This window comes from Ceratocystis lukuohia (assembly GCF_044167205.1).
Source record: "Ceratocystis lukuohia strain C4212 chromosome Unknown Supercontig4_pilon, whole genome shotgun sequence".
NCBI classification, from domain to species: domain Eukaryota; kingdom Fungi; phylum Ascomycota; class Sordariomycetes; order Microascales; family Ceratocystidaceae; genus Ceratocystis; species Ceratocystis lukuohia.
In genome coordinates this window covers 2403934-2418349 of record NW_027263523.1, presented here as the reverse complement: position 1 = coordinate 2418349, position 14416 = coordinate 2403934, and the positions used below count along the sequence as shown (strand labels likewise).

General features: G+C 47.7%; 2 protein-coding genes across 2 annotated transcripts; both read right to left on the bottom strand.

Moving 5' to 3' along the window:
- Window positions 1-222: 222 nt before the first annotated feature.
- HOO65_040566 (Retrovirus-related Pol polyprotein from transposon TNT 1-94) lies at window positions 223-4521 on the bottom strand (the record flags this gene model as incomplete). Its single annotated transcript, XM_071002491.1, has 2 exons — window positions 223-3150; window positions 3424-4521. 2 exons carry the CDS (start codon window positions 4519-4521, stop codon window positions 223-225), a joined length of 4026 nt encoding a protein of 1341 aa, XP_070859409.1.
- A 3835-nt stretch (window positions 4522-8356) lies between these two features.
- On the bottom strand, window positions 8357-8578 carry HOO65_040565 (uncharacterized protein; the record flags this gene model as incomplete). Its single annotated transcript, XM_071000683.1, has 1 exon — window positions 8357-8578. One exon carries the CDS (start codon window positions 8576-8578, stop codon window positions 8357-8359), a length of 222 nt encoding a protein of 73 aa, XP_070859408.1.
- Between the last annotated feature and the right edge of the window lie 5838 nt (window positions 8579-14416).

Genomic DNA, 14416 nt, shown 5'->3' with positions numbered 1-14416 from the left:
TAGATGCGGTCGATTGATTGCTATCTTATCTTTTTCTGTCACATGCAAGCCACCAAGACAAGGGCAGACACGATGTTGTGAAGTGTATTGATTTTCTATTGATTTATTAAAGGTTTAAGTTCTATCACTATGCACAACTAGGCCGGTGTATTTATGCACAGGTTTACCCAGTGTTAACCCGACTGAGGACAGATTCTCCACAACATTCCCCCAGAATCAACATCATTCGGATTCGCCAGGTATACTGATGTTCATCTGTGATCTGAACTTGTTGAACTTGACGTTGTTGAGTGGTTTTGTAAGTCCATCTGCCAGCATGTCTTCTGTTGCAACGTATTCAAGTTTCACTTTCCCCTGTTGAATCCAGTCCTTAACTGCATGATGCTGTATGTCAATGTGCTTGGTTTTGTCGCTGGCTCCTAGGTTGTTGGCGATCTTTAAGGCAGCTTGATTGTCTCCGTATATCAGAGTGTTGGCTCTTAGCTTAATGGTTTGCGCAGTTTTACTTCTTTTTCCGTCGAATTGTAGCCTTTCGAGACACCACTGTATCATTCTGTGTATCCAGATGCCTTCTTTAGCACAGGGAGTAAATCCGACATACTCAGCCTCGGTTGTTGAGGTTGCTACGCTTCGTTGTTTCTGAGCTTTCCATTTTATAGGGCCACCAGCTAGGGTAAACACCATACCTGATACCGACTTTCTGTCTTTGGAGTTCGCGTAGTCCGCGTCAGAGTATCCTATCAAGGATTCCTCCATTCCCCCAGAGCGCCGTAAGCTAAATCCAATGCCCAGTGAGGCAGTATCTCTAAGATATCTTGCAACTCGTTTGGCAGCATCTAAATGCCTTTCGGCTGGATTCGAGTTGTGTTGTGATAGCATTGCTGTAGCGAAAGCTATGTCCGGTCTTGTCATAACGCTTGGGTACATCAGTGTTCCAATCAGTGACTGATATGTTTTCTTGTCGACGCTCTTTTCTTCTTCGCGTATTGGTTCCAACGTTTCCCATGCTGCTATTGGGGTGCTGACCGGTTTTGCTCGTGGTGCAGTGATGTCGAGCTCTTCAGACATCTTCATGATGTATTGCTTTTGACTGAGCCACATCTTTCCTTTGTCTCTGTTTCGATTGACTTCCATGCCTAGGAAAGTTTTCAATTCCCCCATGTCCTTGATCTCAATCATTTTCGCAAGTCCCTCTATGAGTTGACTGATCTGGGGTTTGTCAGGGCCTGCCACGGCTATGTCATCAACGTATACAAGCACAATAATTCGTTTCTGTGGATTAATCATGATGCACTCGTCATCCGGGCATTTGACTAGTCCAAGTTTGTTTAGGCATGGTATTATTGTGTTGCGCCAGGCATGGGATGCTTGTCTCAGACCATATAGAGCCTTGTTCAGTTTCCAGATGGTGTCCGGCTTCTTGAGGTGTGGAGGTGGATTCACATACACCATTTCTTCCAGTTTGGCTTGAGCAAATGCATTCCTCGCGTCTACTTTGCGGCACTCCAGATTAAGACCACATACCATTGCAAAGAAAGCTCTGGTTGTTGTTTGTTTTGGGGTTGGTGCGTAAGTTTCATGGAAGTCAACACCTTGTTCCTGTCTGAAGCCTTGTGCCACAAGTCTAGCTTTGAACCTTTCTGGCTGTTCATCGGTGCTCGGTTTGATCTTGAAGATAAACTTGGTGTTTACTAGTTTTATGCCGTTTCTGAATGGCACTTCTGTCCAAGTTCCGAATTTTCGCAGAGTTCGTATTTCTGCGTCTATCGCTTCTCGCCATTCTGATGCATGTGTCGGGTGCATGATGGCTTCGGCATATGTTCCTGGTTCCCGTTTCAGCATTGTAGCCATCATTGCTCTGATTCTCTTTGCTTGTGGGTTTTCATCGTTCTTTTCATCCTGTTGAAAGATGTTGTACGGCCTTTTCAAGATTCCACGGATATATAGATCGTGTAATTGGCTGTCGATCCTTCTTTGGACCGTGTCGGGAGTGTCCTCAATTTCATTCGTTGAGTCTTGCTCCACATCCTTCTGTGTCTCTTCTGCTTCTGTGTCCTCGTCTTGCCCATCGATCATCATGTCTTGTCCCTCTGGGGTGACATATTCATCGTCATCCATGTTTGGGTTTTGTGGTTCCTGAATTGCCAGGTTGTCGTCCTGTGTCTCCAGCTCATTGACCTGGTGATCAACTTGGTTGTTTTCCCCCAGAGTGTTCATTCCTTGTCTTGGTGTTGACTGATCGTCTTCATGGTTTGCCTGTTCTTCTTGCACGAGTTCCTCGGGTGTCGAGACATCTTTGTTGGGTTGATCCGACTCCAGCAAGTCTCCACCGGATATATTTTCGAAAAATTGCAATGACTCTGTAACAAATGTTTTGTTCTTCATGATGTCCCAGCATGTGTACCTCCCAGTTACCTTCTCATCAATTGCCAGTAGGATTCCTTCCCGTCCACGAGTTTCCAGTTTGTTTCTCTGCCGTGTGTTTGGATTCTTGTTGTAGACGTTGTGGAATACTACTTTGCAGCCCCATCTGTGTATATGCATGTTGTTTGGAGCTATGTTGAAGAATAGTTCGAATGGCGATTTTGCGTCTCTGATGCTCGCTCTATTCGCTATGTATGCCGAGTGTGTGGCTGCGTAGGGCCAGAAACTGGTGGGCATTGATGAGTCCGCTAGTATCGTGCGAACTGAATCATTGATCGTTCTGATTGCCCTTTCAGCTATACCGTTTTGACTCGACGTTCCTGGGATAGTGAACTGCGCTTCAGAGCCGTGGCTTGCCTGCCATTGCAATGTCAGTTTCTTGAGTTCTGGGGCGTTATCAGTTCTGAACGCTTTGATTGTTTTGTTCATTTTTAACTCAATTCTCTTTTTCCAGCTGTTTAGAACCTCCGCTGTGTCCTTTCTTTGCTGTATGGGGAGTACCCATTTGTACTTTGACGCATCGTCGACTATGATGATGTAGTATTGCGTCTTGTCGATACCAATTGGGTGATTGCCTGATATGTCCATGTGTATCAGGTCGAGTGGTTCTTGGCTAGGCAGTGTGTGGGAGTGTCCATTCGTCTTGGTGATCTTCCCTTTTACACATGTTTGACAGTGAAAGTTTGTCGGCTTCGCAGCAATCTTCCAAGAATGCTTGTCTGCTGACTGTTGGTGTAGTTTTCTAAGTTTTTGTTCACCTACATGCCCAAACTTGACATGAGCTTCCTCATATGGTATTGTCTTCATACGCATATCCATTCCTCCCATGCATGGAATTGTATACAGTCCGTCCTTCTCAGTGAGGTCGGTTCTTTTGTAATTCTTTCTGATGAAGGCTCCATGTTCCAATGCTAGAACCTCGATTCTTTTTCGGCACAATTGTCTTACTGATAACAGATTTTGATTTAAACCGTCTACATGATACACATTTATAGTAACCTCTGATCCCCCCACATCAATCTTGGCCAGGCCGTATGTGTTGGTTACTAAGCGGAGACCTCCCCAATGAACCGGTATGGGGTCTATTCTTTGGAAGCTGTAAAGTCTCGTTAGATCGCCTGTCAAATGATGTGTGGTACCACTGTCAACTATCCAGTAGTCGGGGGTCTTCTTACTTGAGGGGTCCATGTGACTCATGTTGGCGGAAATCTTCCTCTGCTCCCAGGTCTGCTTGTTCCTGCATTCCTCTTCTTTGTGTCCGATCTTTTGGCAGAAAAAGCATTTTGGCTTTCCAGCATTCCTCGTTTGTTTCGCTTTCGAGGAGTCAGTCTGATTGGATTCTCTCTGTCTGTTAGATGATATTAGGATCTCATCATCTATCTTCTCCATAACATCATTCCAGGTGCCATTTCCCTGCCGAATTTGTCTTTCAAAGATTTCGGCGATTTTAGGTGGCAGATGCATCATCCAGCATTTCACGATGGGCCTAGCCATGAAGTGTGTGATCAACTGGTCCCTGCCTAGGGGTGCATACTCTGTCGTTTCTGCCAACCTGTGCCTGATGCTATGCCATTTGCTGGTTGCTTGATCTCCATCTTGCCACTTCATATGCTCCGCGATTTCTTCCATCATGTTGCAATGTTTGCGGCTTGTGGAGATGGCGAATTGTGCCTTCAAGGTAGTCCAGCATTTGGAGACAGTTTCTATCCCCTCAGTTGCCAGCTGTGTTTCTTCGTCCATGCCGGCACGTAGGATTGTGAACGCTTGTTGCTCATCGATTGACCGTTCTGCTTCGGTTTTGACGAGGTCCATCGCGTCCTCAAATTCTTTTTCTCCAGTGTCCTTGAACAAATAGAGTACCTTAACGCCTTTCAAAGCACGAACCGCGTGCTTCACCCATTTGTCCCAGTTATTTGCATTTAGTTTCGGGAAATTGTGAAGTATCATTTCCCTGGCTAGGATTGATGGCTGGGCATCTTGTCTGCTTTCCTTCGTAGTTGTCGCCTTGTTTGATTCAAGGGTCTCAAAGATCCCCTTGATCATTTTTGTGACATCCTCTTGGGTCAGGTATTGGTTCTGGGCGGGTGGGTTGCTCATTTTGTTGTGAGATTGTAGCGACGACTGGATTTTTTTTTTTTTTTTTTTGGTAGGAGAGGTTGAGAATTAGGGTAGATTATGTTGTATGTGTTGTTGATTAGGCTGAGATAGTAGGTTTTTTTGTTTTTTTTTTGAATAGAAAACCTCTTCAGTCCTAGTCCTGATGGTGGTAACGTTGACACGTCTTTCAATTCCGTCTTCAAGATTTATCGGTTCGGTTCTCGACTTGTTTCTCGTTCACGGTTGTCGTCTCAATTGTCTGTTTTCGAAGGTGATTTTTAGTGTGCTAGAAACACCGGGCTCATAACCTGTTGTGAAGTGTATTGATTTTCTATTGATTTATTAAAGGTTTAAGTTCTATCACTATGCACAACTAGGCCGGTGTATTTATGCACAGGTTTACCCAGTGTTAACCCGACTGAGGACAGATTCTCCACAACACACGACATGGCGTAGAAAGCGTGACCTGTGGCCAGCCCCCAGGTCTCTTTTACAATCTCTCCAAACCCCTCTCCCTGGGCTCCTCCTCTCCACCTATCACTTATTCCAAATTTTGCTTGCATGCCCTCTCCCACCATGCCTTTGGATCCTTCTATTGATCATCTCCGCAGAAGCTTGCTCTTTGGTGGTTCCTGTCTCTATATCGACTCGAGGATGACGTCACTCCTTCAGTGGGAAGTGCACCCGTGCTTTGTGGCCCCGGCTCTGGTGGTGACTTGTGTGTTTTTTTTTTTTTATTTTTTTTTTCTGTACATGTTGACTGACCCCCTCTTTGTAGCTTGTGCTTTCCAGGTGGACCAAAGGAGAGAAAAGAGTTAAAGAGAAAAAAAAAGCAGGAAAGAAAAAAAGCTCAGACCCATTCGTCATCAAGCTGGTCTGGTCCGGCCTGGCCCTGATATGGCTGTTAGGCACCAAGCGGGTTTCCTTTGTTCTAGGCTCTTGTAGTTAGACCAGGCCTTGTATTTTCCTATTTTCCCTTGGCTTCTTGCTTGTGCTGGCTGCCGTCTACAAGTTGCCACCAAGGAACCCGAGCCAAACCAAAAAAGACGTTCCCGGGCTTTCCTTGTGTTTCGCGATTCCACCCGTCCGCTTGTCCACCACCCACAAATTAATCCTTCCGCTGTTAAGAACTGAAAGGCGCTGGGAGGCTGCAATTTTAGAGGGCCAAGATGAAAGGGAGGGGCGAAATAATCAAGGACCTGATAGAAGAGGGCAACACGCTCTCACCTTCGAGTAGATGGATGGTGTTTCACCATGTCGGGCCCCTCCCTCTGCTCCCCCACACCTTGGTCCTTGGTCTCCCTTTGCTAGCCGCATCATGTGACGGAAATAAAGGCCTATTGGATATCTTGCTCAAGGTCTCACCAGGTATAGCTCAGGTATCATGTAGAGAGGCTCTCCTCCATTACCGCATAGATGCAGCAGCACCATACAGTACTTGATACAATCTAGGCTGCGATATAATGAATCAAGGGGCAGACGTAAGAGGACCCGGTCCTAAGGAAAATAACGCCAAAGTTCGCGCGGAAACGGGGCTCGGGACAGAGAAGACAGGCCACAGTGTGCTCTTAATCGCCTTCCCCTCTTGGCCTTTTCGGGGGAGGGGGATGGAGATGGAGATGGGGAAGGGGAAGGCGTTTTTTTTTTCTTTTTTTCTTTTTTTCTTTTGTTTTTGACCTTCCCGCTGTCAACCTCCTCCCCTTCCGCCTCGCCTTAGCCAAGGTTGTAAGTACGGACTTGTAATTTAGCACTAGTCTTTGGGCCTTGAGTCTTTAAGAAGCTTAGAAGGATAGATAGTTTCTGCCCGCTTTTCCCTCATCCTCCGCCTGTCAAGCTGAAGATGCTGTGGAAGGTGTTTTTTTCGTTCGTATGGTCAAAACTCTCCATACGGCCCCGCGAGCCCTGGCGACACTTTACTTATGGCCTGTTACACCTACTACGTTGCATAGCCTGGGTGCACCTCTGTACACCAACTGTCAACCGATGTGTACATACGTGCAAAGATGTGCGTACGTACATCTCTACATGCAGTATAGATACTGCCTCCAGATAGGCTGCGCGGGGCCCAGATCACTATGGTCTCCTTGTCTGCACAAACCAGCCACGCCCCTCGGCGACATGCTGATTTACTTGCTGACGAGGATCTAGATAACACAGGACTGTCGAAATATGTGAGCCCATATCAAGCTAGCACCCACCTCTCTCCCTGGTTTGCTGTGCTTTTGAGCATCAGCATGTTCCAAACCGCTATATTAAAGTGTCCATATACATATGGCCCCTAGCGCCACTCTGAAACCCTGGCCAAATCCAGGCAGTCCGGCCTCATGCTAAACCCGCAGCTTTGCAAGGCTCCGAGCCGAGCCAAAGAACCTTTCTGCGGGTAGGAAAAAGCCCGAGCAAGCCAGACTGGGATGGGGATTCCCCACTCTAGGGCACCGATGGGAGGAAGAGGAGAAAGGGATGGAGGAGAAGGGAGCAATTAGCCAGTGAGGTTATCATGTCATGCAGATCGGCGTTGTTGTTGTTGCGTTGCTCACTCAGAAGAGGCAAGACAGAAGCTGTCAAGATCATGGGGCCATTGGCTGGTTGAGTCCGAGATGAAACAGCCTGAAGACGTATCCCCATGAGAGGAGGCGGTATTACTGTTGAGCTGCAGTCCGTTCTTTTTTTTTTTTTTTTTTTTTTTGCTCCTCTGCTCGTCTTTTCACTAATCTCTAAAACGCCCTACCACCCATGCATGAACACGTACACGTAGGATACTAAGAATCAAATGAGAAAAGAGAGTAAAAGTAAAAAGGTGCTGGCTGATAGTCATATCATAAAAATCTATATGCAAAGAACATTGCCTAGATATCCCAAAGAAATCTGTCCATCCAAATTTCCTGCCGCATTTCCCTCCTCTGGGGACACCCAAACCGAAAACCGCGAGTGAGCCCAGAACCATGATAATGAATAGCATGAATAAGAAAAATAGGAAAAGAAAAAAAAATCCAAGCGTAAAATACCCGGGGCTTTTCTCAAAGACGAGGAGAGCCGCCAGAGGCAGAAAAGAAAGGGGAAAAGCAAACAAATGGAGGTAGTGAAATGTGTGAAGCTGCCCTCGTGATCTAATAAAAAAAAAAAAAAAAAAAAAAGCACAACATAACAAAGTACAAAATAGGCGTGACAGGATGGGGTATGATAACAAAAGATGATAATAAAAATGAGAAAGAAAAAAAAATAAAACATAAGGGAACCAGATGCTATGATATGCTGAAATGCAATAAGGAAATTCGTGACAGGATTAAACAGGTATAGATCGGGCAAAAGATAAGGAAAAAAACGAAGCGAATGGAAGACCAGTAGAAGGAGAGCCAGGCCGCGAAGAGTGGCATAGAGTAGAAAGCCCAAAGCAGGCAGTGGATAGAATAGTAGCAGGAGCGAGACAACAGGACAAGTTCGATATGCGGGGGCGCCGAGCCACATACGGGCAGAGAGAGAAAGAAAGAGAGAAGGGTGACAGAAATAGAGAATTCCAGCCAGAAGCCTTCCATATGCAGGCAAGGTGTGATACATCGAAGTGTCCAGAGTCCATGCTCTTGGGGAGAGTGGGTGGGTGGCAGGGGGCATGTAGTGGGCCAGCCACTTAACGCAAAGAGACAAAGGACTATAGCAAAGTCCGATAGAGAGAGGATGGGAGGAGAAAGAACAGGAAGGCCGACTGTTTTGGTGGCGAGAGGAGAACCAGACCAAGCGTTGTCAGGTGTGCCGTGTGGCTGTTGGTGTGTCGTTGTCGAGGAGAGGAAAAAAAATAAAAATAAAAAACAAACAAAAGCAACATCTTGGGCCGACCAGCCTAGTTGATGTGTCTGTATCCTACAGCCTGGGCACAGTGTCGGCAGTAGTAGATGCCATGGCCTACGCGAACCATGCCAGTAGTAGCAGTAAGATCATCGGTGTTGGTGATCTCAACGGCGGCGGCGCATCGCAAGCAGCGAATGACCTCGACAGTGGCGCTGACAGTTCCGGAGTTCATGTTGGTGTAGATGTTGGCAGACGATGTGCACGATGAGGGCATATTGAGTGTCGAATGTGTGTGAGTTGGTTATGACGGAAGTATCTGGCGAGGAGCCCAGAAAGAAGCGGTAGCAGGAGGGGAAGAAGGCAAGAAAGACGATGGTGTTGGTCTTGGTTCTTCTGGATGTCAAGGCGAGGAGGGCGAGGCGAGCGTCTTTATATATGTGCAGGCCTTGGTGTGGGTTGCGTCTCCTAGGAAGAAGAGAGTAGGGGTCCGTGGGAGATGGAGAGGAAGAGAGGAGGGGGGGGGGGACGAGAGAGAGAACGAGACAGAGAGAGGAAGAGAGAAAAGAAGATAAGTTTGTCAATCACGAGTTGTTGATGGACCAAGTGGGACAAAGAAGAGAGGTATGGTATGGGTATGGTATTGCACAGCAAGACAAGGTACGACGAGAGTTTGTGTGAGTGTGGGCTAATATTGGATGTGTAGTAGAGTAAGAGTGTGAAGATATAGCTGCGATTGCGAGTGAGCAAAAGAGTAGATGAGGAGAGAGCAGTGGAATGGAATAAAGTAGCAGCGGAGAGCTGGGTAGTTGTAGTTGAGGAAGTTGAAGAATAAAGGAAGAACGATACTCGGGAGTGAAGAGAGGTAGATCGGCGCTTGAATATATATAAACTAGAAGGGAAGGGACGGGGAGTTACTGGGAGAGGGGATCTTGGCCAACGGTAAAATTGAGTCATTTTATCGGTTTCTCTCTTGCGCTGACCTTTTTGAGAAACTCTATTTCTACTTTTTCAAGGGGGAAAACATCCTGGGATGTGCCTTTGGGAGAGGGAAAAAAGAAGAAAAATAAGAACAAAAATAAAAAAGAAATAAAAAAGAAATAAAAAAGAAATAAAAAGAGGGAGAAAGCATGCCCAAACAAGAAAGAAGACAAAATAATGGAAAAGGATAAAATAGCAGAAAAAATGGGGGGAAATGGCCCCTCGCCATAGGGTGTATATGAGACTTTGGGGAGGGGGGGTGTGAAGTGGAAAAGAGTAGGCATAGGGGGTGTCAGGCCTAGCGACGGCGTTTTCTGTCCCCCGGCCTGCGGTTCTGACACGGCGTTTCCCATTCAAGAGCCTGCGTTTTGCAGCGTCTTGTTGGCGTTTAGTGCCTCAACCCAACGAAGGCAGCAGCTCTTTCTTCCCTGCGGTTCCTGCCATGGACGTTAGTTAGCGTTGGGTGGACTCGGTGTGTATGCATACTTTTTTTTTTTTTTTTTTTTTTTTTTTTCCCTCCCTTCTCTCTTGTTCGCACCAAACGCGAGCTCTGTCTATTCCTGTCTCCAGGAACCTTTTTTTCTTTTTTTCACATTTTTGTTCCTTTTTTTTCTTTCCCTTCTTTTCCAGGGCCTTTTTGTTTCCTCGTTTCCATCTTTTGCAAATTACTCATACAAGCGGTGTGCAACCATGTTGTTGTTCTATTGTTGTAAACACAATGTGTGTAATATATGTCGATAACCTGTCAGCACAAACCAGGCGGTTGTATTGAACGGCTGTTTGTGATAAAAACATTGCACAAAGTGCACTGCTACTCGCAAGCCTTGGGCTTTTGTCTTATTGGGTCAAGGGCCAGGCAACAGCACATACTCTCAGCGTGAGGCTGTGGCTCTCATTTCTGCTTTGGGGGGGCTTAGCTTGTGTGCTCTTGCTGACCCTGCGGCAGCCTAAGCCCTTTTGCGGCTCTCTAGTGGTGTATAACATAGAAGGAGAAAAGGGAGGAAAGGCAAAAAAAGAAAAAAGGAAGCAAAAGAACCTCAATCGAGGTGCCGCCGTGCTGTCTTTGGCTCTCTGGCCGTCCAATTGCCTGGCCTGGTGTCACTTCACTTCGCGGACTTCAAACGCCCTTCTTCTTCTTCCGTGTGCCCCTTCTCCCCGACTGCCCTTTTTTTATTCTGAAGCCGCGAACTAAGGTTTGCAAGATCATCCTCCTCGGCCCAACCTGTGCTTTTTGTGTCTACTTTTACCTCAAGGCCCACTCCTTTGGGCCTCAAACCCCTCCCCTCCTACTCACTCGGCTCTCCTAGGGCTGGACTTTGAAACCGAACAGCGCATGGCGTAGCAAAGCAACAGGTTTATTATTAAATTTCTGGCAGCGTGTGTACCTGCTGCTTGAAACAAGCACAACTTGAAAATAGCTTCTGCATAAGAGACTAGATGGTATTCCCGTTTATGGCAAAACGCACACCGCACCACACCACACCAACCACACCAACCACCATCCCGACCGTTTCGCCGCCACTGTCCTTTTTGGTCTTGACAGACGGACAAATGCAATGTGGGCGCGGGCTAAGCAGCGGTGGGCTTGTTGTAATGGCGAGTGACAGGCCAGGCCGGCTCTTAGGGTTGCCTGCCTGGCGAACATCCATCTATCTATCTGTCCATTAAGGGCCATTATACCCGAGCTAATTTTGTGGTTTGCATGTTCCAAGAAGCCATATACACAAACTTTGTGTCTTGCATGCAAACAAACTGCCTCACATATTTCTCGTGTCTGGCCATCTATGCTTGCAATTGCCGCGGGTGAAGCGGATAGAGAATACTTGGTGGAGGGAGATGTGCGTCTTCGTTTCTAGTGGCTAAGCAACGAAAGACTCGGTTCGCAGACAGGGACACAAAACAACGCCGTGAGGTGGGACTAGGGTTGGGGCGCAAGCCCTGTCCTGCGCAGGCGGCTACATCTGATCATGGCTGTTTGCTTGGGCGATGCGATGCGAGGCACACCTTGTGTTTAATGCAAAGAAAAATAAAAAAGCCAGAGCCAGGCCAGGCCAGGCCAGGCCAGGACATTCATTGTGCAACATAACGGGGGAAAGGCGACCTAGGGAGACACAATAGCTAGCTAGCTTGGAGCACAAAACAAAGGACGGCCAGAGAAAGCGCCTCCCCCCCTCCAAAAACAGAATTATCCGGGCCATTAGTGCCTGACAGATCAAAAAGTTCAAACAATAAGAGGCCAGAAAAAGGTATAGACTAAGAGAGGGCGCCCGATAAAAATACATAGGGCTGGCTGCGTGGCTGGCTGACTGGCGGACTGGCTTAGTTTCTATAAGCAACTTGCCGGCCACAGCAGATAAAGAAAAAAAAAAAAAAAAAAAAAAAACACTAGTAGAGAGCGGCACAGCCAGTCAGGAGGCCCAGGTCTAGCTGTCAGAGAAATGCGTGAAACGAAAGGATGAATATATATGTATAAAATCACAGACAGCCTATTCACTGCCACAGCTGTCTGATGTTCTTGTAGGGCGGCTCTATTTTAGACTGGTCTAGACGGAGAGGAAGGGCTCGCTGCTTTTGACGACTGCGAATAACACGGCTGGCGGTGTTTGGAGAGGCACCATTCCTCCTGGATCCCTAAATCTTCTTGTTTCCTGTGATGCTTTTTTTGACGAGGGGCCTTGCTTTGCCCGTTTCCCGTTTTCTCCGGAGACAGCCTGGGCAGTAGCGCGGAGACCTTTGGGGGAGGGAGAAGAGAAGGTGCCTTTCTTGTCTTGGCTTGGCCTTTTTGCTTCCCACAGACCACGAATCAGGCATAAGCATTCACGATACCCCCATGACATTGCCGTGTATCAACTTGGTGTTGTCATTGATGTAAGTTATGGGGCTAGGTGTGTACCACCTTGGCCGCTTGTCGTTTCAGATTACTGATATATCAGTCGAGTCAGCCAGCACCAGGCGCTATCTAATGCACACATATGTGCCATAATATACAATCTGTGCTCTATCCTGAAGAAAAATTATGAAAATAGTAAACGGAAAAAGGGAAAAAAAAAAATAATAAAAAACCCAGAGTGTACGTGCATACTCTGACTTGCTTGGCGGCATCACAGCAAGCGGGCTATGGCCTCCAAAGCGTCTTCTCCCTGGGCAAAATGGCCCTGGCACAACCCCTCTTTGCTTATTTACCGGCAACTTTGGGCTCTCTATGACGACGGGCCTGGAATCTGACATCACCGCCGGCCCACCTGGGCTTGCTGAATCGGGCCAGCAAGAGTGGGAGTCTAGGCCAGTAGTGGCCAAAGTCTGTCCGTCTCCATTGGGACGCTCCGGTTATTGCATGCACCAGTATACAAGAGGCTATAGTAGGAAGAGCCAGGGAATACCTTCACAGCCTAACATGCTGCTTGCGATAATAAGCCCAAGCGCACGACAAGAGAGATGGGCCGCCAGATGGCCCAAACTCCAAGTGAGGTGGCCCAGCTGCTCCGGTGTTTTGCAGTTTCAGAATCGACAATGCCATCATGCAAAAGAAAAGCAAGGCCTAGCTCTGCTCTGCTCTGGCTGGCTTCGTCCGGCGAGGTTGCCGAAGTGCAGAGCGTGTGGCGTGTGGCGTGTGGCGTGTGGCGTGTGGCGTGGGCCTAGATGTTTTGTTCTGTGTGTGTGTGTGTGTGTGTGTGTAAGAGAGAGAGGGATGGAGAAACCCACGGCATTAAGGGAAAAAGAAACAAAACTATAATATATAGCACATCGAGTATTCGCCGCCCAAAACGGCTCATGCATCCTACCCTACCTCCACACACATCAACGGCAACGATAGAGATCAAGATAAGGATAACGCAGACCCCAAGAAGATGCCAACAGGCCCGCGTTTTGCCAGCAAGCCCGCCGCGTTTTCGTCGTCTCCGCCTGCTGTCTAGCTTAGCCGCCAAGTTTGAAAGGCGCTATGTTTGTCCGTGTGCTACTATCGTATGTGTTTCATGTTGGCCCTTCTAGTTTTCCTTTTTACTTCTTCTTCTTGTTCTTCTGCTTCCTCTCATCTATTCCTTTATTGAAGGAGGGGGGGGGGGCTTTGTTGCAAAGCTCTTTCGGGGACAAGGCATAGAAGCTCCGGTAAAGCCATCACATGCTAGTGTGAAAGCACAGATGCCCATGTATGGTCAGGGTTGTTCCGGGGGCTCCAGGCATTAACATTTGGGCGGGAGACTAGAGGCAGATTTAGCGTGGCCCTTTTTCTTCCTTTCTTCTTCTGTATTTTTTTTCCTCCTCGTCGCTGGACGGAGGAAAGACAGCGCCCAGGTAAAGGGGGCGTTTAGGGGAAAGGTAGACTTATAGACGAAAAAAAATGAAGAAAATGCCACTTGTAAGCTTGAATGGTCGTCCGCAGCGAAACATTCCCGTTTTCCCCGATGTGATACCCAGACTTCCGTCTGCACAACATCGACGATTGCAGCTTCCTTCTCCCTCCTCGCCCTACCCAGCCTTCTGTCCCAGCACGCTGGGAGACGACATTGTCTGCCGAGCACCGGAACAGCTTCCCCAGGACCTTCCAGCACAACACAGCAACGAACAAGCCCCCCCCTTTTCCAAGGCTCTGTCCAACATCAGCCAATAGAGTTGGCAGGACACGACTAGGTTCAACATCTCGCATCCCTTTGGTTGGGTCAAATAACGAGCAAGTTGAGCAACAAGGAGGAAAGAAAGAAAAAGACGAGACAAAAGCCCCTGCATGTACAACTAACACCACGTAATCTAAGCCCTGGGCCCTGCATATCGCTTTCTTTTCGTTGCCAACGTCCCAACATCTTGCTCGTACGACACCCCCCCCCCCTCCCCTTCCAACTTCAACTTGCCCAATACGGATAAGAGACAACCTGGCACTCTACGAGAGCTGCTGATGGGGTTGGACCTGGATCTCCCGGACCTGGCTTCCGTATCACGTTTTGTTTGTCTTATTTTTACGACAGCAACGACGACTAGGGGACGGGAAGCAAACATCCAGTTGGTTCTCCTCAGTTCTCCTCTTTCCTCCCAGCCCTGGGTCATGTTCTTGTTTTTGCTGGCGTGTGTGTGTGTGCGTGTTAGTCAGAGAGGAAGTGGGCATTATGGCCCAAGCGTAGATTCGGTGAAGTCCTGTCTT